Source organism: Phoca vitulina, unplaced genomic scaffold, assembly GCF_004348235.1.
Source record: "Phoca vitulina isolate PV1807 unplaced genomic scaffold, GSC_HSeal_1.0 scaffold28, whole genome shotgun sequence".
NCBI lineage: Eukaryota > Metazoa > Chordata > Mammalia > Carnivora > Phocidae > Phoca > Phoca vitulina.
The window spans coordinates 144,394-167,473 of NW_022589731.1; the positions used below are offsets into that span (position 1 = coordinate 144,394).

The window sequence follows — 23,080 nt, forward strand, 5'->3', positions numbered from 1 at the left end:
ACAAAGTTAAAATATCATATTTGCACATTACTAGAGGAAAAAAATAGCACATCAAACCCATGATTTCAGTGGGTTAAAATGAGGCAAAAAGAGTCCATGTGAAGAGATTATAAAGGAAATGCTAATGCAGATCGTGTGTGGGATAGTAATGTTAATTGTGCCTAAGACATTTCATCCCACTGGTAAATCATTATCATGGTTAGTTTAGGAGAGTTCTTCTCATTCTTACGTTACCTGTTTTTTTGGGAGGGGAGGGGGTTTAGTGGGGTTTTTTAAAATATTTTTTTCTCCCATTTTTATGGAGATTCTTGCATATGTATTTTTAGGATTTGACTTGTATACCAATATTTTCCCATTTGTGTGTGTGTGTGTGTGTATGCAGATATATATATATCTGCAACCAAATGTTTCTTTTCCCCAATAATGTTTAATTCTTAAATCCACTTAATTATCTAAATTTTTATATTATCTGCATGGTAACTTTAGAAATATCAGTGGTATCAAAAAATATGACTATTAAAACATATGACTATTGTATGAAGTGAGAAGTGGGAAAAACATAAGGAGTTTCTATTCTGGGCTTTAAGATAGCATTTCAAACAATCTCATATTTGGCAGGAACTAGATATTCCAATATAGCCTTTTATTCATTTTTTTCATATAGCTGGCATTTTTTGAGTGCCAGCTGTGGCCAGGTACTGAAGAGAACAGCAATGAAAAAATCTACATTTCTTTTTTTTCTTTTTTTTAAGATTTTATTTATTTATTTGACAGAGAGAGACACAGCGAGAGAGGGAACACAAGCAGGGGGAGTGGGAGAGGGAGAAGCAGGCTTCCCGCAGAGGAGGGAGCCGGATGCGGGGCTCAATCCCAGGACCCTGGGATCATGACCTGAGCCGAAGGCAGACGCTTAATGACTGAGCCACCCAGGTGCCCCAAAAATCTACATTTCTGATCTCATGAAAGCCACATTCTAGTACTATAGAGGAGATAGTAAATGGGTGTGTGTGTAAATGCCTATTTAGAGATCTATTGTGTCAGATGGTAAGTGCTAGGAAGAAATAGTAGGCTACAGTAGACACAGAGAAGTATCAGGGTGGGGAAAAAAAGCTTGCTTTTTTGAATATGTATATAAGATAATTAATGATGAGGGCCTTACTGGTAAGGTGAGGTCTGAGTAAAGAGAAGACAAAGTAATGGAGTGAGCTGTGCCACTATATGGTAAAAGACCATTCTAGGCAGAGAAAATAGCAGGCAGTGCAGACTGTGGGGCAGGAGCATTTACTTCCAGTGATTAGGAGCTCAGTACTTTGACCCCAGTAAATTTTTTTTCAAGAGTCCTAATTAAATCAAAACTTGCCTCCCTGTAGTTTTTATATAGTAGTACTAATTATCTTTTCTGGAACTTCCCAGAATATGCTTCATCTAACAGTCCTTCATTTATTTTAAAACAGCTGTCATGACCCTCATCTCCCCCCAGCACTAAACTTTCTCCAGTCACTAAATATCTAGTCCCTTTACTGATCATCTTTCTGAATGGCCATTAGCTCCTAAAGTGTTTCCCCCATAAATGGACATATGCTCCAGATAAGGTCTTTATAAGCAGCAGTTTCCAGTGCGACTCTTTCCCTTCTACCCACTGACATATTTCTGTTACTGCAATTCAAAACTTCATCTATTGTCATGCCAGGGCTTTGTTATTCTCTAACTATGCAATATATCTTTTCTTAAACTTACAAGTAAGGCTTTCCATTTTTATCTGTGTTAATTTTTATCTTGTTGATGTGGGTCCTCATTATAGCCTTTAAAACCCTGATTATAACATATAAGCATACCTTTGTATAAGTGGTTTCTATACTCTACATATTTATTATTTGAAAAACTAAACTAATAATCATTCTAATCACTTTTTCTGTGTAAAACACTTTGTCTCATCTCTCCTTTTCAATTCCAAGTCCATTTTTCATGATGGAGAGATATACCAACTTATGACTATTTTTCTTTTTTAGAAAGTATGTCAGAATTTATTTTAATGCTGTGGTTCTAATTTTTTTTTTTAACCCTTCTTACCCAAAGAATACAAAAACACTAATTCAGATATATACACACCCCAGTGTTTATTGCAGCATTATTTACAATAACCAAATTATGGAAGCAGCCCAAGTGTCCATCGATAGATGAGTGGATAAAAGAGATGTACATGTAGACATGTGCACATGTACAATGGAATATTATTCAACCATAAAAAAGGAATGAAATCTATGGTCCTAACATTTTTGTAGGTTAATTGTTAAAATGTAATTAAAATGTTTGCATTTTCCTGATTTTATGAGTGTAAAACTAGAAGGACACTTTACTACTTTTTAAAAACTTTTGCAAAGGCAATTCACATTTGATTGTGAAAAGTTCAAGTAAAATGGAAAGATTTTTTAAAAAGGCTTAATGCCATCCCAGTTTCCAGGGGCTGTTAAATTTTAGTGTTTTCTAGATTGTTCTCTGCGTGTACATAGATTGCTGTATGACAGTATAAACAGAATATGTGCTGTTTTATGATTTGTTTATTTCAGATAACAAATTATTGAGTGTTTTCATGTCAGTATAGATATGTTGTCATCGTTTTTAGCGGCTTTATATAATTCTTTTGTAGTGTTATACTATGATTTATTTAACCCAGTCTCAGTTGATAGACATCAGATTGTTATTTGCACCTCTTTACACATTTATTTAATTATCTCCAAGTACTGGGTTGCCCACCTTAGAATTATTATTACCCAAAAAAGATTGTTACCAAAACTTGTCCTGTTTCCAACATGCCTTTGGATGGTGCTTCCCCCTAGTGGCAAAACATAGCACAAACATTATAACAGACTTTTTTGACACAGGTTGATTTTGAAAATGGCACAAACATACAAATGATGCAAATACAAACATACAATGACACAAATATGCCTGATTGAAACCAGAGTTTGGGTTAATCTCCCTTACATTTTAGATTTAAATTTACTGTAATCGTAATCTACAGCTCCAAAGCAAAAGGGAAAGAGAAGTGTTTTCCCCTGCTAAACCACTTTAAAATTACCTTCGATACGTCACATGATTCTTTTTTTTTTAAAGATTTATTTATTAGAGAGAGCGTGCATGCAAATGCAAGCAGGGGGAGAGGGAGAATCTCCAGCAGACTCCCTGCTGAGCGGGAACCTGACACAGGGCTTGATCTCATAGCCCTGAGATCATGACCTGAGCCAAAATCAAGAGTTGGATGCTTAACCAACTGAGCCACCACCCAGGTGCCCCTGTCATGATTCTTTAAAATGTTTTTTTTTTAATGTTTTTTTAAACTTGAAAATATTTTCCCAAAAAATGGTTTTGTAAAATTATATTAATTATATGCCTCTGCATATAAATTTCTGTATGTAAAAAGGCTAACTAGATCAAAATATAAGGACAATAACTTTGCATAAATATTACCAAATTACTTTTTAAATTTTACCAAATTATACTTAATACTGGGCATGCTACCTCTTTCCTAGTACTCTTATGAACGCTGGCATTATCAATGTTCTTTTTTTTTTTTTTTAAAGATTTTGTTTATTTATTTGACAGAGAGAGACACAGCGAGAGAGGGAACACAAGCAGGGGGAGTGGGAGAGGGAGAAGCAGACTTCCCGCGGAGCAGGGAGCCCGATGCGGGGCTCGATCCCAGGACCCTGGGATCATGACCCGAGCCGAAGGCAGACGCTTAACGACTGAGCCACCCAGGCGCCCCATTATCAATGTTCTTGATCGTTAACAATCTTAAAGTCAAGCTTCTCTTTTTTTTTTTTTTTAAGATTTTATTTATTTCAGAGAGAGAGAGCAAGCACGAGTGGGGGGGAGGGTCGGGGGGAGAGAGAGAAGCAGGCTCCCTGCTGAGCAGGGAGCTCGATGCAGGGCTCCATCCCAGGACCCTGGGATCAGGGCATGAGCCGAAGGCAGATGCTTAACCAACTGAGCCACCCAGCGGCCCAAAGTCAAGCTTCTTTTGACATGCTAATGACAGTTTGTCACTTCTCTTTGCATTTCTTTGATTACTAGTGATATTGAACATCTTTTAAAAAGTATATTGATAGGGATGCCTGGGTGGCTCAGTCCATTGGGCGTCTGCCTTTGGCTTAGGTCATGATCCCAGAGTCCTGGGATTGAGTTCCGCATCAGGCTCCCTGCTTAGCTGGGAGCCTGCTTCTGTCTCTGCCTGCCACTCCCGTGCTTGTGCTTGCTCTCTCTCTCCCTGACAAATAAATAAAATCTCAAAAAATAAATAAATACGTAAATAAATAAATAGTATATTGATATATTATTTTGCTTATTTGTATCTTTTCAAATATTTTTATTAGTTTGTGGTTTGATTTTTGCCTGTGATCAACTAGCAGCCTTTTCCTTTATGGTTTTTGGATTTCATCGCACAAATGAACTAGAAAGGCATTTTTTGATAGTTTTCAAATGTAAATATTTCTCTAATATAAACGAAAGTTGTAAAAACAGTCAGCATGTTAGAATGGAAAGGGCCCTGATTTTAGAATTAGACCTGAATTATAAGTTCCAACTCCTCATGTATTACATTAGGTAGAGTATTTTAATCTCTCTGAGCCTGTCTGCTCATGTGTAATGTATGACCACTTCATAAGGTTATTGTAAGTATTAAAATGAAATGCATATAAAATACATTTTAAAGAAAATACACATAAAATACCTTTATATATGCCTGGCAAGTAGTAAATGCTCATTTTCTTTCTTTTTTAATACTCTTACCTACTTTGGCAGATGATGTCGGTTCATACAGACTGTATTGTGTCCGTGCAGATTTTAAGTACATTGATGGAAATAACGATTAGGAATGGTGAGTATATGAATTTACTCTGATTAGCTGTGTGAATTATTGGTTGCTATTTATACAGTCTCTTTCGTGTTGCTAAACATTTAGGATATTCAGAAATATAGAATAAAAAATTATTTTTTGTGATCTAAAATCTTTAATGACATGAAACTCCAATCAAAAATGAGTATCTGCATTTTTCTAGTTGCATTGAGAAAAACGGTATAAGACCTTACAAGTGACAGCCCTAACCTAATATTTACCAACTCATGGGTTACTGTTCTGGGTAAATGGAAATAGTTGCAAGTTTGTTATTTATTTAGCCAGTTAACTTTAACTGGCTTATTGGTGAACAAGTATTGTACTGATTGTGCACTGAGGAGACTGAAAGTACTACAAAAATGTAACAATTGTTTTCTCACCTCTGAGATCCCTTATAATAAAACAAGCATTGTGATTTACACCTTTCGCTTGTTTTGGGGCTTGAGACTATATGGGCACTGAAGATGGTAAAGTCTTTCTGTGTTAGGAGTAGTTGGTATTTTACCATTGTTATTTTCAGTCTTTTCAAAGTGTGTTACTTTTTGAGTTATACTCTTTTATTCATCATCACTCTCAGATACTTTAATAAATGTCATTTCCTTCATTTACTTGAAAATCTATAATTCCTGTATGATCATTCTAAATAACTATATCATTAACATACCATTACCAGATGTCATTTCTATAAAATCATCATGATAATCCATATTTCACATGCAGACTGTCACCTTGCAACTGTGTTTGTGAACCTGGGATTTGGGATAAAATATTTTCTTCTGTTAACTAGATACCTTCAGTGATTCACCAGTTTGGCCCTGGATCCCATCGTTATCTGATATAGCAGCTGTGTTTTTCAATATGGGAATTGATTTCAGATCTTTGTTTCCTCTGGAGAATCTTCAGCCAGACTTTAATGAAGATAATCTAGTGTAAGTTTTATTTTCATAAATAACTCCCCAAAACATTCTTTTAAATAATTTGTAATAGGATAAGAGTTAATACTCATTTGATAATTTCAGTACCCATTCTTGGTTTTTTTAAATCTCTCAAAGTTGAAATGGATCTTGAATTAGATACATTCCTAACATCTGTCTTAATCTGAAAGTCATCATCAAGTTGAACAGGGAGGATATAGGGGCACCTGGGTGGTCAGTCATTGGGCATCTGCCTTCGGCTTGGGTCATGATCCCAGAGTCCTGGGATCGAGCCCCACATCAGGCTCCCTGCTCCAAGAGGGGCCTGCTTCTCCCTCTCCCACTCCCCCTGCTTGTGTTCCCTCTCTAGCTGTGTCTCAGTCTCTGTCAAATAAATAAATAAAGTCTTTAAAAAAAAAAAAAAGGAGGATATAGAAACATTTAAAATTTTTAAATTTTTTTTAAATGAAACTGACGTTATTTGACATTATTTGTTATTTGACATTATTCTGTTATTTGACATTATTTGCTTATTTGACATTATTTCTTGGTGATACTGGCCAAAGCAATTAGATAAGTATTTGACATTATTTGACATTATTCTGTTGGCAATACTGGCCAAAGCAATTAGGTAAGAGAAAAAAATAAGAGATATAAAAACTGGAAATGAGTTGGTAAAAGTTTCATTATTTGCAGAAGAAGTGTGTTAATGTATGCAAAGAAGCCTAAGTCGGCTGAAAAGCTATAACAAATAAAAAAAAAAGTAAGAGAAACTGGTATGGGGCACCTGGCTGTCTCATTCAGTAGAGCATGTGACTCTTGATCTCAGGGTTGTGAGTTCAAGCCCCACATTAGGCAGGGAGCCTACTTAAAAGGGGGGGTGGGGCACCTGGGTGGCTCAGTCGGTTGGGTGGCCAACTCTTGGTTTTGCCTCAGGCCATGATCTCAGGGTGCTGGGATCAAGCTCCACGTCAGGCTCTGCACTCAGCGGGGAGTCTGCGTAAGATTTTCTCCCTCTATCCTCCTCCCTCTGCCCCTCCTCCCACTCACCTGCTCGCTCGCTGTCTCTCTCCCTCTCTCTAAAATAAATAAATCTTTAAAAAAGAGAGAAGTTGGTATGGATTCCAGGGTACAAAATTTAAAAAGAGAAATTAGTAACCTTTAGATATATGAGCTGTAGCTAGTTTAAAAGATAAGCTGTGGGGTGCCTGGCTGGCTCAGTTGGTAGAGCATGTGATTCTTGATCTCAGAGTCATGAACTCGAGCCCCACCTTGGGGGCAGAGATTACATCAAAAATTTTTAAAAATAAGGGGCGCCTGGGTGGCTCAGTTGTTAGGCATCTGCCTTCGGCTCAGGTTGTGATCCCAGGGTCCTGGAATCGAGCCCCACATCGGGCTCCCTGCTCAGCGGGAAGCCTGCTTCTCCCTCTCCCCCTGCTTGTGTTCCCTCTCCAGCTGTCTCTCTCTGTCAAATAAATAAATAAAATCTTTTAAAAAAAAAATTTTTTTTTAAATAAAATCTTAAAAAAAAAAAGATAAACTGGAAGAAAAGACTTCATTTACAACAGCAAGAAAAATATATGAAATACCTAGGAATAAACTTAAATAGAAGAGAGAGAGAGTGTGTGTGAGTGTGTGTATAGAGACAAAATAGAAGACCTAAATGAATGGAAGAGCATACCATGCTTTCAGATAGGAAAATTCAACATTATAATATAAATAGATTAGAGCTCCTGAAGTTAAACCATAAACATAATGACATTTGAATAAGAAATGCCAATGGGATATTTTGTGGGGAAGGGGAGAGTTGATACTATACAAGTGATTCTATAAAGTTATATGGAAAAAAATAATATCTAGAAAAGCTTTGAGAAAGAAGAGTTAGGAGGCAGGACTGGCCTTAGCAGATAATAGTATGGGACAAGTGCAACATGCAAAGTTCTGTCAGTGGAACAAAAGAAGTCCAAAATAGAACCAAATACATATAGATACTTAGTAAATGCTAAAAAGCTATTTCCATAAATGAAAGAGTAGGCTATTAAGTATCTGGTATTATCCACTATCTGGAAAACTGGATAGCCATCTGAAAAAAAATTTTGCATCCATACCTCAAACTGATAGATCAAAGATTTAAATGTATACAATAAAACCATAAAAGTAACAGAAGAAACCAGCAGGTTTTTATAATCCTAGAAAAGGGGAAAATGATTTTGTGTATGAACTAACACTCAAAAGCCGTATAAAGGAAAATTAACTTATTTGACCACATTAAAAACACTTTGCCATGACAGTAATCACTATACACAAAGTCAAAAGAAAAGCTTCAAAAGGGAGTGGGAGGGAGATAATATTTATATGAATTTTTCATATTCATGCGTATATGAATGAAACAACTGTGGTTACAGGTAAAGATTTAGTTTCAAATTAATAAAAAAGATGACCTATTAGAAAAATGGACAAAGGAATAAACTGATCACAGAAATAAAACTGGTTCTTAAATATGAGAATATACTCATCTTCACTTCTGAGAAAAAAGGTAAATTCTTGTTATTGCTATATCCAAAGCCAAACTCTTACCTCTCTAGTTCTCTTTCCACTCCATACAGGATCCCTTGTTGCTCAGATATAATCTGTATCTAAAAATACGTTGGATAGCAAATTTTCAGATAAAGACTATGTTCTATCACTTTAAATAGGGAAAATAATGCTTGTCCCAGCCCATCCAAAAACCCAACCATTTCCCCCAAACATTGTTAAAATACTCAAACCACCTATATTTAAAAAGTTAAAATACCAGTTATTTTATTATTTAACATTTCATGAATTCAGTAACATGTGGTCACATATGTTGTATGCAACAGATTTGAATTTTTCTTCACTGTTGCAAGCAGGTACTGTAGTGGAAATAGTGAAATAAAGATATATAATGAATGCATTAAGGCATAATACATGCAGATAATATTCAGCAAAATGGTTTTTTTTATTGGTTACTTACCAGTTAAAGAGTTGGCATCAGTTAGGTTTGATGACTACAGCAGGGAGGTGGTGGCTGTAGTCACTGTTGCTGTGCAGTGGTAGGCGTCGGTGAGCACAGGAAAGCAAGGAGGAGCTCGTGAAGGAATGAGTGAACCATGATGAAATGCCTGTTTAAGCAACATGAGTACAAGACTGAATCCTGTTGAGATATGACCACAACTCACTCTTCTCACTAAGACTCACATGCAACTTAACCATTTTTGTTGGTGTGTGTGAAATGTTTGAAGGCTCTTAAATATTCAGATAGGGAGAGTAAGATACTAAAGGATAGTCGAACAGTTCTTTTCTTGACCATTATTGTTAGATGTACAGACTTAAAATCTGAGTCACAACTAACCTCTTTCTCTTCTGCATTCCATCAGTTCTCACATCCCTGTGTTCTAGTTCCTCTGCTCATGTCACAGCTGTTCTTTCCTTTTTTGTTACCCGTGTTAGTCTAATTCAGATCCTCTTTTCATGCCTACCCTGGCAAAAAAAAAAAAAAATCTCCTTTTCCCCAGGGGCTTTCTACCTCCAAGATATTTATTCCTTTCACTGTTGGAGGATTCCTTTTATGAAACATAGCCTTGAACTTCTTTCTCCTCTGTTCTCAAGCCTTTTTACACCTTGTATTGAAGACTCTGCAATTTGACCTATTTTCTATTTTTTTGTTTGCTTTTGTTTTTTTTTTTTAATCTCCTTTGACGTCTTTTTTTTTTTTTTTTAAGATTTTATTTATTTATTTGAGAGAGAGAATGAGAGAGAGAGAGAGCATGAGAGGGGGAGGGTCAGAGGGAGAAGCAGACTCCCTGCCGAGCAGGGAGCCTGATGCGGGACTCGATCCCGGGACTCCAGGATCATGACCTGAGCCGAAGGCAGTCGCTTAACCAACTGAGCCACCCAGGCGCCCGACCTATTTTCTATTTTGCTGTCCCTTTTGTTTTAACCAAATTGATCTGCTTGCTGTTCCTCCATATTAGTCATCATTGCATTGGCTCTTCCTCATAGTGATCCCTCACCTCCATCCTCAGTGTCAGCTCACTAAAATATTACCTGTCTCTCTCGTTGAAGCGCTGTTTCTAAGAGCAAGACGGTCAGGGGGCCTGGGTGGCTCAGTCTGTTAAGCATCCGCCTTCAGCTCAGGTCATGATCTTGGGGTCCTGGGATTGAACCCCACATGGGGCTCCCTGCTCAGCAGGGAATCTGCTTTTCCCTCAAACCCCCACCCCCCACTTGTGCTCTCTCTCACTTTTGCTCTCTCTAATAAATAAAATCTTTAAAAAAAAAAAAAATAAGAGCAAGACAGTCTTATCTGTATGGAAGAGATTACTAAATCATGGTACGTTAATCATCATCATCACAACTACTAATAGTTACATATTGCTTACTATATGCCAGACACAGTTCTAAGGGCTTAAAATATAGCACTTCATTTAATGGTCACTACAGCTGTTAGATAGTATTCTCATTCCATTTTACAGGTGAGTCAGGCACAGAAAGGTTAAGTAGTTTGCCTGAGGTTTACAGCTAGGAAGGCACCGGACTACTAAGCAGAGACTTGAAAAGCTAAGAAAGCTTTTCATATATAGTTATGGAAGTATAAGATATATTAAGTGAAAAAAAGAGAGGTACACAACAGAGTATATAGTGTGCTGCCACTTACATTAAGGGGGGGCAAATAAATAAATACATATTTATTTGTATATACATAAAATGCTTGTGGAAGGAAGGATTAAAACTAGTGATTGGAGGGGAAATGGATGGCAAAAGGCCTAGACTGAGGACAGTTCTTCACAGCAGTACTGTTCCTTGATACCTTTTGAGTTTTTTAACCATATGAAGGTCTTATTATTCAAAAAATTAAATAAGAAAGTACCTTTTGAAGGCCAAATTCATGTGTCTCCTCCTCCACGAACCTTCACTGATTACCTCAACCAAAACTGCAGTGCTTAGAATTGTTTCTTTATATTGCTGTCTATTCATGAGACCTTTATTATGAGTTCTTTTGTAGTCAGAGCCACCTTCTACATAGTTCTCTGACACCAAGAACAATGAGGATAGTGCCTTATAAAAAGTAGCTGTTCAACGGAAAACTAATGCATAGAAATAGGTGTCAGATTAGTGTTTACCTGGAGTGGGAGATAGCAAAGTGACTTGGATCTGGCATGAAGGGACTTTTGTGGGTAATGGAAATGTTCTACTACTACTTTATTCTGTTGGTGGCTATACTACTATATATATTTATCAAAACATAAAATGGGTATATTCTTTTTATTATATGTAAATTATGCCTCAACAAAACTTTTTTGTTGTTCGATCTTAAAATAATTATTTTGTGCCTAATTTCACATTGCTTTATTCACTTTTCAATAGTTCTGAAACACAGATGACATTGGGGGGGGAAGGAAGTGAAGATTCATCTTATAAGCCAATTTTTTCAACTCTTCCTGAAACCAACATTTTAAATGTGGTTAAGGTAGGGAAAAACTCTTTTATGTCTTTAGCACAGTACTGGAACCATTTAGTTTTGTGGTTAGTGGTTTTAAAACAAAATCACTAGTGTTTTACCAGGTGATTTCCAATCTTTGAAATTTGTTAGCAGTATTCTTTGTATTAAACATTGTTTTTGCTGTTTTTATTTTTTGTTTTAATATTAGGAGGAAAAGGGAACTTTGGATTTATAGAATTAATATAGTTCTAGGATACCTTTACCAAGAAGCTTTTAGAAACCAGTATTTTTAGAACCAATAATTTTTTTAGAATTAGGATGTATGAAGAGAAAAAAGTTATTACTTGTAACTTAGTGATTAAGAATTAATAACAGTGTTAAAACTTTTTAGTGGCTGAATCAAGTCAGTGATACTGAACCATTAAAAAAATCTCAAAAATGAAAATTGGAGAAGAAAATACTTATCTTGTCACCTAATTCAGCTATTACATTACTATTAACATGAGTATTTCTTGCCTTTTTTCTAGACATCTGATGTTTCGTTTTCTATAAGTTCTCTTTTGCATTTTTTTGTCAGAAAGTTTTTATAATTTAAACTCTCCAAGTAAAATATATCTCCTTAAATTGTTTTGTCTTTGTACTTCTGTCACAGTTTCTAGGCTTGTGTACATCTATACATCCAGAAGGTTACCAGGATCGTGAAATAATGTTGCTGATTTTAATGTTGTTTAAAATGAGTTTGGAGAAACAGCTGAAACAGATTCCTCTAGTGGACTTTCAAAGCCTCCTGATAAATCTGATGAAAAACATTAGAGATTGGAACACAAAGGTAACCATACTTAAAGCTTTTGTATTGGTTTTAGTATTGGTTTTTTGTATACCATCACAAATTGACTTTCATAGTGCATATGGAATTAATAGTTTCTAAGCTCAGTTAAGATCTCTGGCAGATGAAAAATAAACAGGAAGCTACTGTCTTTGTTGGAACTGTATTAAATTTATGATAACTGAATCTTCTCTAAAACTGCAGCTATTCATTCCCAAAAAAAAAAAAAATGTGTTTATTGGGGGTCAAGCATTAATGTAAGTGCTGGAGATACAGCACTGGAAAAGATAAATCCATTGCCTTTATAGCAGTTTTATGCTAGTTAGAGGGTTAAATAATAAATGTATATTATACTATGTCAAGTTGTAATAAGGGCTACAAATTAAAATAAAGCAGGACATGGGTATAAAGAATAGCAAGGCAGGAATCTTCTGCTGTTTCAGATAAAGCAGTCAGGGAATGCCCTTCTGAAGTGACCTTTGAGGAGAGACCTACATGAAATGATGAAGCAAAGTCACACATACAACAAAAATTGGGAGTTGAACGTTTATAGCCATATTAAGGGTAAACATGTATAATTTTTGTTAGAAGAATTACATTTTTTAACCTTTTTTGATGGAAAATTTCAAACACGTGCAAAAGTAGAAAGACAAGTATGATGAACCCATAAGTACTTATCACCCAGCTTCAACAATTAACAAGACATAATCAACCTTGTCTCATCTGTTACCCTCATCCCATACTTTCTTCCCCTACTCAGATTATTTTGAAGCAATTTTGTTAGACCTTAAATACTGAAATAGTTGAGGATCCCTAAAATGCAAGAAATCCCAGGTCAGGAACATGTATGATCTTCTGCAGCTCTCATTATACACCTTTAGAAGCTGGTATTTGTATTTAGCTCTATTTAGGGGTACCTGGGTGGCTCAGTCAGTTAAGTGTCTGACTCTTGATTTCGGCTCAGGTCATAATCTCAGGGTCCTGGGATGGAGCCTCCAGTTGGGCTCCACACTCAGCAGAGAGTCTGCTTGAGGATTCTCTCTCCCTCTGGCCTTCCCCCTGCTTGCGCGCACGCACGCACACACACACTCTCTCTCTCAAATAAATTAAATTAGATCTCTTTAGATTTAGATTTGTATTCTTCTAGGGAGGACTGTTTAGAATATAGGTATAGGTATGACGTAGAAAAAAACATGAAAGCAAGTGAAATTCTGATAAATATATCTGTTCAGTATGTTCCAAAGTTTAAGATAAAACTGAATCTGTGTACTGTGTATGTTTTAGCAGGTTCTAGGCTCCATGCTGTTTCTAAAAGTGAGTGCTCTTTTTGTCATAATGCTCACATAGGGCAAGAAGGTGTGGATGAGGAAGATGTGGATGACTTGGTTTCACTGACCTATTTGAAAAATCTTGCTCATTCTTTGTTTTCAGGTGCCTGAACTCTGTCTGGCCATAAATGAACTGTCTGATCATCCACACAACCTTCTGTGGTTGGTACAGCTGGTTCCTAACTGGACATCACGTGGAAGGTATTGAAAATTGAGAATTAAACATTAAGAAAAATTTATATTTACATTAATGAAATACTTTTGGGTCCGTTATTTCCTTTCATCGTTCCTTGAATGTTAGATCAGTCTTTTATTTCATAGTCAGCTGTGGGAAAAATCATTGAGAGCCTGATTCTAATACTTAACTCAGATCATTTTGTGATATTCTTGATTTTTAATTTTAGCCTATCTTATAACTTAATACAGATGACACATATGAAAATGAATGAATTCGCTTTTTTCTTTTTTTTACTTTAGTAAATATAAATGTGAGCAATAAAATAGATTTTCTATCAGTATATCAGCAGGGCCAAAGATAAAGACTCTTAATGATTTGCAGGCAATTCTAACTTTATACACAAATACTTTACATGAAAATTTTACTGTTCTATTAAAGTTTATATGTTCTTATACTGTCTTCTCTTGAAATACTAGCTATGTTTCCAATGTTTCCAATTAGAAGAACTTTGGGCTCATTCATTTGCTTCTCAAACAGTATTGATTAAAATGCATTCTAAATACTTTTAAATTCTAATTCCAGGCAACTAAGACAGTGCCTCAGCCTAGTGATTATTTCAAAGCTTTTGGATGAGAAACGTGAAGATATCCCTAATGCCAATAATCTACAGGTATAAATAATATTTTTGTTTTCTTTTCATAAATGGGAAAGGTAGTGAGGTGTAAGGAAAATTGATGGTTCTTAAGTCAGAAGTTCTGGGGTTAGATATCAACTCTCAAGCATAATACTATTCATATAGTCTTTAGAATGGTACTTAACTAATGAGATCCATTACACTGACATGATATCATATTCAGTAACATATAGGTTGGTTGTGGACAATTAGATGAATTAATGTATAAATACTGGGAAAATCAAAATGTGCTATATAAATAGGACTATATGATTATTTATCAAGGTTAGCAATTTTATCACAAGATTAGAACTTGCAGAACTATTGTACATTAATTGCATCTTGTACTGTTTTCATGTTAAATTGTCCTTAAATTGTGGAGCTTAAACATGAGTTGTCCCCTAGTAATTGTTCAGTAGTAAATATATCATGTATAGATGAGTGGGTTTAAATATGTCCAGCGGAAGCTCCACTGAAAGGTACTGAAAGCCTTTTACAAACATTAATAACACTAAGGGAGCTACATGGGCTACACATAGTTAGAATTTTAAAACTCAACATCTAACCTGGTCTAGATACATTCTTCTGTGAACTGCAATTCAATACAAGATGATCTATTCTCTACTAGGTCCTAGGGATAAAAAAATGAATTAGAGACTCTGCTCTTGAAAACATAATCTAGGTTGAAACAAAATAAACCCTTGTAGTACAATGTAGTAAGAACAATGATAGAGGTATGCACAGGGTGCTGTGGGACAGAGAGATTGAAAGGGACAGCTGGTTTCTTCATTAGTAGAGCTCAGGTAGATTTGATTCCAGATATGGGGACTGTCAGTCTTTTCAGTGATAACTTACTTTCATCAAAAGAGAATTCTTTTTAGAATTCAGTGACTTCTACTCATAGGGAGATTCAGCTTTGCTGACTTTCAAATAATTTCACAGAGAAAGCGTTCTGTTTGGCCTTTGTTGTAATGCCATTCGGTCTCCTCCTCAAGCTTTTATCCTCAATTACAAGTATTGAACCTTTTAATTTAAAATCCCTTTTAAGCAAATGAGGACTTTTAAATAAAGGAGAATTGGATATCACTGGACTATAAAGAAAGCTAAAGGGGCAAAATTAGAGAAGGCAAAATGAACAGAGGACCACTGAAAAAAAGTAGACTAAGAAAGAGCAACTGTATTGCTTAATATTCAGTTTCTCCTCTCTGTTGATAGATAACAGTCCTACATCGCTATCTTGTGCAAATGAAGCCTTCTGATTTGTTGAAGAAAATGGTCTTGAAGAAAAGGGCTGAACAGCCAAATGGCACTATTGATGATAGTCTTCATTTGGAACTCGAAAAGCAGGTATCCGGGGCTAGATCATCTCAGAAGAGTACATTATGAGTATAACTGATGCCAGTTTCCTAACAACAGGCTGATAGCATAGGCATTTCTGGATTTGGAGACTTAGATACATTCTAGCAAACACAATTATAAAAGTGAATGATATTTTTTACTTATTGCTGTCGTGAAATTCTTAAGTAACCTTGAGAGTTGAGAACCGAGGTAAAAGGATGGTTGTTGGTAATTTAATACTGGGAGTATTTTTTGTACTCCTTTACTAGGGCACTTGTGAGATAGTAAAAGGAATGCACTTGAGTTAGAAGTCAGGAAGCCTAGATTAAATGCTTGGATTTTCCTACTTACCAGCTCAGTTAACTTTATTAGCAAATTCTTTAGTCCTTCCTGGGCAACTCTCCTAATGTGTAAACTGGAATGATATCTATGCTAGCTAATTCATGGGTGTTTGTGTTATTTATTTCTTCAACAGGCATATTACCTGACCTACATTCTTCTTCATTTAGTTGGTGAAGTTAGTTGTTCTCATTCTTTTTCTTCTGGACAACGGGTAGGTAGTTTTTAGTGTTTTTTGTTTTTAATAAGTGTCACTATTGATGGAATGAATGAATGTTCTTTATATAGAAGAAAACTTCATAAAAGTTAACTTTGGGTTTGCTATAGAAATCCCAGTGTACACTGGAAAGGGGAAAGTAATAGTAACTTTGCAACCATATCATTGGCAAGAATTATTTGTCTGCACATGTTAGTTCTGTTTACTGGAGTGTAATTTAACCATCATAACTTGACAACAATGTAATACATTAATAAGATACCAAGGTCACCAAATGGGCCAGCTATTAGCTGGTTTTTTCCCGTCTTTTCTCCCACTCACTTTTTTTTTCCTTTAGAACTAATATTTGCCTTCAAAATTAAATTGATAGTAAGTCAGGCTACTTTACATATGCATTTCTTAATTATCTCCCCATGTTAAGATACTCATTTTGAATTATTCTGTCCTTCCCATACTATCATAATCCATACTTCTGGGGAAAGTTCTTGTTTAAGTCATCATGTTTCATACTGTAGGTATTCCAACCTGTTTTAAAACTTAGTATTATCTCCTTAGTCATTGTGAAAAGGACGCAACACTGGGGGTTCATGTGGGTTTTCTTGGTTCTGTTGTTTGTTTTGTTTTTTGGGTTTTTTGTTTTTTGGTGTTTTTTTTTTAGATAGACACACAATGTTACATTAATGTCAGGTGTACAACATAGTAATTCAACAGGTTTATATATTATGCTCTGCTCACCACAAGTGTAGCTATCATCTGTCACCATACAATGCTATTACAACACCACTGACTATATTCCATATGCTGTACCCTTTATACCCATGACTTACTCATTCCATATCTGGAAATTTGTATCTCCTACTCCCCTTTAGCCATTTTGCCCATCCCCTCACCACCCCCTACCCTCTGGCAACCATCAGTTTGTTCTCTGTATTTATAGGTCTGTTTCTGCTTTTTGTTTGTTTATTCATTTGTTTTTTAGGTTTCACATATAAGTGAAATCATGTAGTATTTGTCTTCTGTCTGACTTATTTCACTTAGCATCATACTCTGTAGGTTCATCCATTTTCTCACATGGCAAGATCTCATTCTTTTTATGCCTGGGTGGTATTCTAGTTTGTGTGTGTGTGTACCACATTATATATATATATATATATATATATATATATATATATATATATACACACACACACATACACATATATACACCACATCCTCTTAATCCATTCATCTGTCACTGGACACTTGGGTTGCTTCCATTCTTGGCTTGTAAATAATGCTGCAGTAAACATAGGGATGCATATATTTTCTCAAATTAATGTTTTTGTTTTCTTTGGGTAAATACCCAGTAATGGAATGACTAAGTCATTTGGTATTTAATATTCTGAGGAACCTCCATACCGCTTTCCACAGTGACTACACCAATTCACATTCCCACCAACAGTACATGAGGGTTCCTTTTTCTCCACATCCTCGTCAACACTTGTTATTTCTTGTCTTTTGATTCTTGCCATTCTGATAGGTGTAAGGTGATACCTCATTGTGATTTTGATTTGTATTTCCTTGATGATTAATGATATTGAGCATCTTTTCATGTATCTGTTTGCCATCTGTAGGTCTTCTTTAGAAAAATGTCTAAGTCTTCTGCCCATTTTTTAATTGGATTTTTGTGTGTGTGTGTGGTGTTGAGTTCTTTATATATTTTGGATATTAACCAAATCGGATATCAACCTTAATCGGATATATCATTTGCAAATATCTTCTCCCATTCAGTAGGTTGCCTTTTCATTTTGTTGATGCTTTCCTTCTCTCTCTGGTGGTTCATGTATTTTTATAAACACTCCTCTTGTACATAGCACTGTTTGCTCTTGCTCTTTTTTTTTTAAGTTTATTTATTTAAGTAATCTCTATACCCAAAATGGGGCTCGAGATCAAGAGTCATATGCTCCCCTGACTGAGCCAGCCACCTGCCTGCCCCTAAAACTGTTTGCTCTCCTGAATGGAATCTAATGTAGTCATCTATCTGTATTGTTCTTATATGGTCCTCACATTTTTTTTAAATAATTTTTTCTGATTAAAAGCAATGAGTATTGTTTAACAATTCAATTATTATAAAACTATATAAGGTAGAAAGTGAAAGACTCCTATTATCCAGTGCCCTCCTATAAATTTCTCCATAATCTGTGCATATACTAACTTGATTACTTTAACAAAAATGGAGTCATACTATTCATATTATTTGCAACTTATCTTTTTTTTTGCCTTAAGATATTAGCATTTCTATCTAATAACTATAGTATTTCAAAATCTTTGTTGATGAACATTGTATTATGCTTCTTGTGACTACACACAGTACTAACATGAACATGCTTATTTGTGTATGTTTACCAACCTATACAAGCATTTCTTTAGGATAAATTACTAGAATTAGAATTGCTAGATCAAAGCTTGTAAATTTTTCAAATTTTAATTGTAAAATAATGGTTATCACATTTCCCTTCCAAAGAGTGTCCATTTACATTCTCACCTTATATAATCAGCCTTACTGTATGTATAACAGTGACTGTTTTGGACTATACACTTCTAAAACTTAAGACACTTAATTTGTCAAGACACTACTTTTACACCTCGTTTTGTTCAAAGAGAAAAAGTAAGTTGGCTGGTATTTGAATATTCCATTAGAGAATATGTTAAAAAAGAAGGACTCTTTAAATTTCTGAGCATTACATCACAGTCAGAACTCTAGCATTAATTTTCATTAATGTAGCTTAATATACAGCAAAACGACTTTCATTTTTGTGTATATTTTTATGTTAGCAGTAAACCTTAACAGTCTTATTGTTGGTGGCAGTTACTGTTTTCAGTGATATGACTGGTATTATGTTATGGTTAACATCAGAAATCGGTAACTGGAGAATGAGATTTTTTAAATGATTGTTAGTTCTAAGCATCATCTCCTCTTTGTTAATTTGCAATGCTTCAGAGTTGTTTTCATCCCTCATGTTTGTTTCGCACAGAAACACTTCGTGCACCTCTGTGGGGCTTTGGAAAAGCATGTTAAGTGTGATATTAGGGAAGATGCAAGACTGTTTTATAGAACTAAGGTAAGTGTTTGTTTTTCATAAGAATTGTTAGGATTTTTTGTTGTTGTCTAGCTTTGATTACATTAATATTTGAGGAAGAGAAGCGAATAAGCCTCTCTTTAAAAAGGGAGGGTGGGTGCCTGGGTGTCTCAGTCAGTTAAGTGTCTGCCTTCAGGTCAGGTCATGATGCTGGAGTCCTGAGATTGAGCCCTACGTGGTGGGTGGGGAGAGAAGAGCGGGCTCCTCTCCCTCTGCCCTTCACCCTGCTCGTGCTCTCAACCTTCTTATGCTCTCTGGCTCTCACTCTCTCAAATAAATAAAATCTTAAAAAAAAAAAAAGAACATATAAGATGAGAAATATGACTTTCTCCTTTAATAACAGAAATCAGTTTCTACTAAATACTTCTAGCTAAATTAAAAGTGAAAGGAGAGGCACCTAGCTGGCTCAGTCAGTAGAGCATATAACTCTTCATCTTGGGGTTGTGAGTTTGAGCCCCACATTGGGCAAAGAGATTACTTTTTTTTAAAAAGTGAAAGGGAAAAATCTCAAGACAAATATATTTTTCATTTTACTATACTCTCTATTCTAAGACTCCTGACACCTGAAGAGAAAGTTCTTCCAGTACTAATAAAACTTGGACGCCTGGGTATCTTAGTCGGTTAAGCATCTGCCTTTGGTTCAGGTCATGATCCCAGGGTCCCGTGATCGAATCCCGCATTGGGCTCCTTGCTCAGCGGGGAGCCTACTGCTCCCCCTGCTTATGTTCTCTCTCTGACAAATAAATAAAATCTTAAAAAAAGAGAGAGAGAGAAAATTAGTTTCTTTTTTGATTACAAATTAAGACTTTTATGCCTAAGTTAGTTTCGGGGATTAAAAGCAATTTTGTGATAGTTGAAAACTTGTTTTGTTCATAGAGAAGAAATAGGTTAGCTGTTTTTCTTTGAATGTCCCATTAAAGAATGTGTTAAAGAAGGATTCTTCAGGTTTCTGAGTTCTATATCACCCAGTCTGAGCTCTAGGATGGAAATGATTCAGCAGTAAGCTTGCTAAGCTTTTTTTCTTAAAAGTTTAGTATATTTCAAGACAGTAGAGAGTAGAAAAGCTGACTATGAGTATGGAGTTAGGAAAGCAACTTGAGTATTAATAAAATAAGTTTTTCCTAAAACATTAAACACTTTTTTAAAAAACTTTTCTTTTAAGGATTTTTTAATTCCAAATCATCTTTTAGCATTTGTAATGTAAAGCTGATTCTTTTTTGCCGTTGTGTTTGGATAAATCAGTAAATGTGAAGTTTCAGCTTTGTAACTTTATATCTTACATTAATTAGCTGTAAAGGTTAGTCATTTCAACAATGCCCATTTGGATTCAGTATGTGTATTTATTTTAGTAGATTTAAGTTAAATACAGAGATGAGCAACTAATGAAGTTGTATCAGATTGCAGATTTTCAGAAATATGTAGGGGATAGCTCTTTGACTTAGAGGGGAAACCATAGTTTCAAAGAAGCACATTCTTTTGAACATTGACTAGGGTTACTGGCCCGTAGAACTTAGTGGTAGTGGCTACTGCTGACAGATGTGCTAAAAGGGGACCACCCAAGGTTTTTGTTTCTTAAAGCCAAGGGCCTGCATAGATTGGTGCCAGGGCTTGCTTCTCTCAGAGTGGAGAGAGACACAGGCGTCTATGGAAATTGTGTCGGGGGATGGTCTGCTGAGGAGTTGCCTCTTCACAACCTGTAATAGAAAAGGTGGTGATTATTTTGGAGAAACCGAATCTGCTGAACTCTAAATGGAGAAAAAAGTACCTTTTAATTTACTTTATAAACTTAAAGCAGCTATAAAATTCTTGACTTGTTTAAAACATTTTTCTGAAGCAGTTATGTTTAAGAACTAATTGAGAATCTCTAGAGTTGTAGGGAAGCTTGAGTTTCAGGCAGAGACTCACTAAACCTACAAACGTGGAATATACTTTGGATTTAAAGAGGATTCATAGTACTTTGCAGAAACCTAGAGAGACAGTACAGTGAATCTTGGATCTTCTGATAATGTGGAAAGGAACAAATGACAGCCATTTTTGTGGCCTTGAGTCTTTCAAATAGAAGTTGGAAAGACAAGGACAGCCAAAGCCTTGGGCCCTATAACAAAGCCCCACAATTCAGCTTCTCTATGTGGGTGTTCAAAAGCCAGCAAGTTGAAAATATAAGTGTCTTGCTGGCAGGGAAGGAATATGTTTTTTCTGGATGATCTTTAGTAACTGATGGGAAAATAGAGTCCTAAGCATTCAGTAACTTAGATTATGGTGATTGAGAAAAGTCTTACATTAATCACTATGATTTGAAAGCCCCTCCAGAAGATGAGTAGTTTATTTTCTTTCTTGACAAAATTAAATTGAATTGTTGGGTATGGGCCTGTCACAACTATCATATCTTTCATATCAAGCATTAAATTGATTTTAGTTAAGGATGTTTGATCTGATCCCTTTTCCCCTTTTTGATACTTTTAAGGTAAAAGACCTGGTTGCCAGGATACATGGAAAATGGCAGGAAATAATCCAGAACTGTCGGCCTACTCAGGTGTCATTTTATTAAACAGTTTTATTTATTCTTAGTAGTTTTGCTAAATGGTACTTCTTTATACTGTTTTAAAAAAAAATGACAGAGCACTTGCTTCTAGGTATCTTAAGATAAACTGAAAACTCCAGTATAATAATTTGTGTATGTTTTTTAGTTTTTGTTTGCTTTATATTTATTAATTTATTTCCAGAGATGGTTGAGCCTATTTTAAAGTATCACATTACATCAAATGGAGGTTGATATTTTCATGGGGAGCATTTTTCTCAACAGCTTTATTGAGATAAAATTCACGTATCATATTTCACTCATTTAAAGTGGTTTTTAGTATATGCACAGAGTTGTGTAACCATCACCACCAAATATTTTAATGTACTTTAAAACATTTTTGTCACTCCAGAAAGAAATCCCAGAACCCATTAGCAGCCACCGCCCATTCCCCAACCACGTGCATTTCTATCCCCAACTCCCCCCAAGCCTTTAGGTAACCACTATTCTTTCTGCCTGTATAGATTTGCCTATTTTTCACATTTCATATAAGTGAAATGATATACTATGTGGTCTTTTATGACTGGCTTCTTTCACATAATGTTAGGTGAATCCATGTTGTAGCATGTATGTCATTTCTATTGCCAAATAATATTCCATTGTATGAATATATCTTATTTATCCACTTAATTAGATGGGACATTTGGGTATGCTTCTACTTCCTGGCTGTTGTAAATAACGCTTCCATGAACAACACTACACAGGTTTTAGTGTGAACATATGTTCTCAAATTAAAATATTTTGGGTGTATACCTGGGAGTGGAATTGCTGGGTCGTGTGGTAATTCTATGTTAAATGTTTTGAGGAATTGCCATACTGTTTTCCATAGTGGCTGCACTGTTTTACATTCCCACCAGAATGTATAAGGTTTCTAAATTCTCCACATTCTTGCTAACACTTGTTATTATCTGTGTTTTTTATTATAGCTATAGTAGGGGGTTGGTAGTAGAATCTTATTGTGGTTTTAATTCTTATTTCCCTAATGACTAATGATGATGTGCATCTTTTCATATGCTTACTGTCCATTCATGTATCTTCTTTGGAGAAATGTCTACTGAAATCCTTTGCCCATTTTTTAATTGGGTTTTTTATCTTTTTATTACTGAATTGTAGAAATTCTCCATTTGTTCCAAATACAAGTCCCTTGTTAGGTATATGATTTGCAAATAACTCTCTAATTCTGTGTGTTGTCTTTTCATTGCCTTGATGGGA

At 35.4% G+C, this 23,080-nt stretch overlaps 1 protein-coding gene across 6 annotated transcripts in view; it reads left to right on the forward strand.

The window, feature by feature from the left end:
* SLF2 (SMC5-SMC6 complex localization factor 2) overlaps positions 1-23,080 on the forward strand; it is a 53,287-nt gene that overhangs the window by 18,318 nt on the left and 11,889 nt on the right. For all 6 annotated transcript variants that reach the window (XR_004301667.1, XM_032423026.1, XM_032423027.1 and 3 more), the window contains 10 exons: positions 4,801-4,876; positions 5,682-5,823; positions 11,197-11,299; positions 11,925-12,101; positions 13,530-13,627; positions 14,187-14,274; positions 15,493-15,624; positions 16,091-16,168; positions 19,186-19,272; positions 21,755-21,823. Coding sequence is in view for 5 of the 6 variants with exons in the window: in XM_032423026.1 (XP_032278917.1) it covers positions 4,801-4,876; positions 5,682-5,823; positions 11,197-11,299; positions 11,925-12,101; positions 13,530-13,627; positions 14,187-14,274; positions 15,493-15,624; positions 16,091-16,168; positions 19,186-19,272; positions 21,755-21,823 (1,050 nt within the window). In the remaining variant the exon portion in view is untranslated. The remainder of the gene's footprint in view (positions 1-4,800; positions 4,877-5,681; positions 5,824-11,196; positions 11,300-11,924; positions 12,102-13,529; positions 13,628-14,186; positions 14,275-15,492; positions 15,625-16,090; positions 16,169-19,185; positions 19,273-21,754; positions 21,824-23,080) is intronic.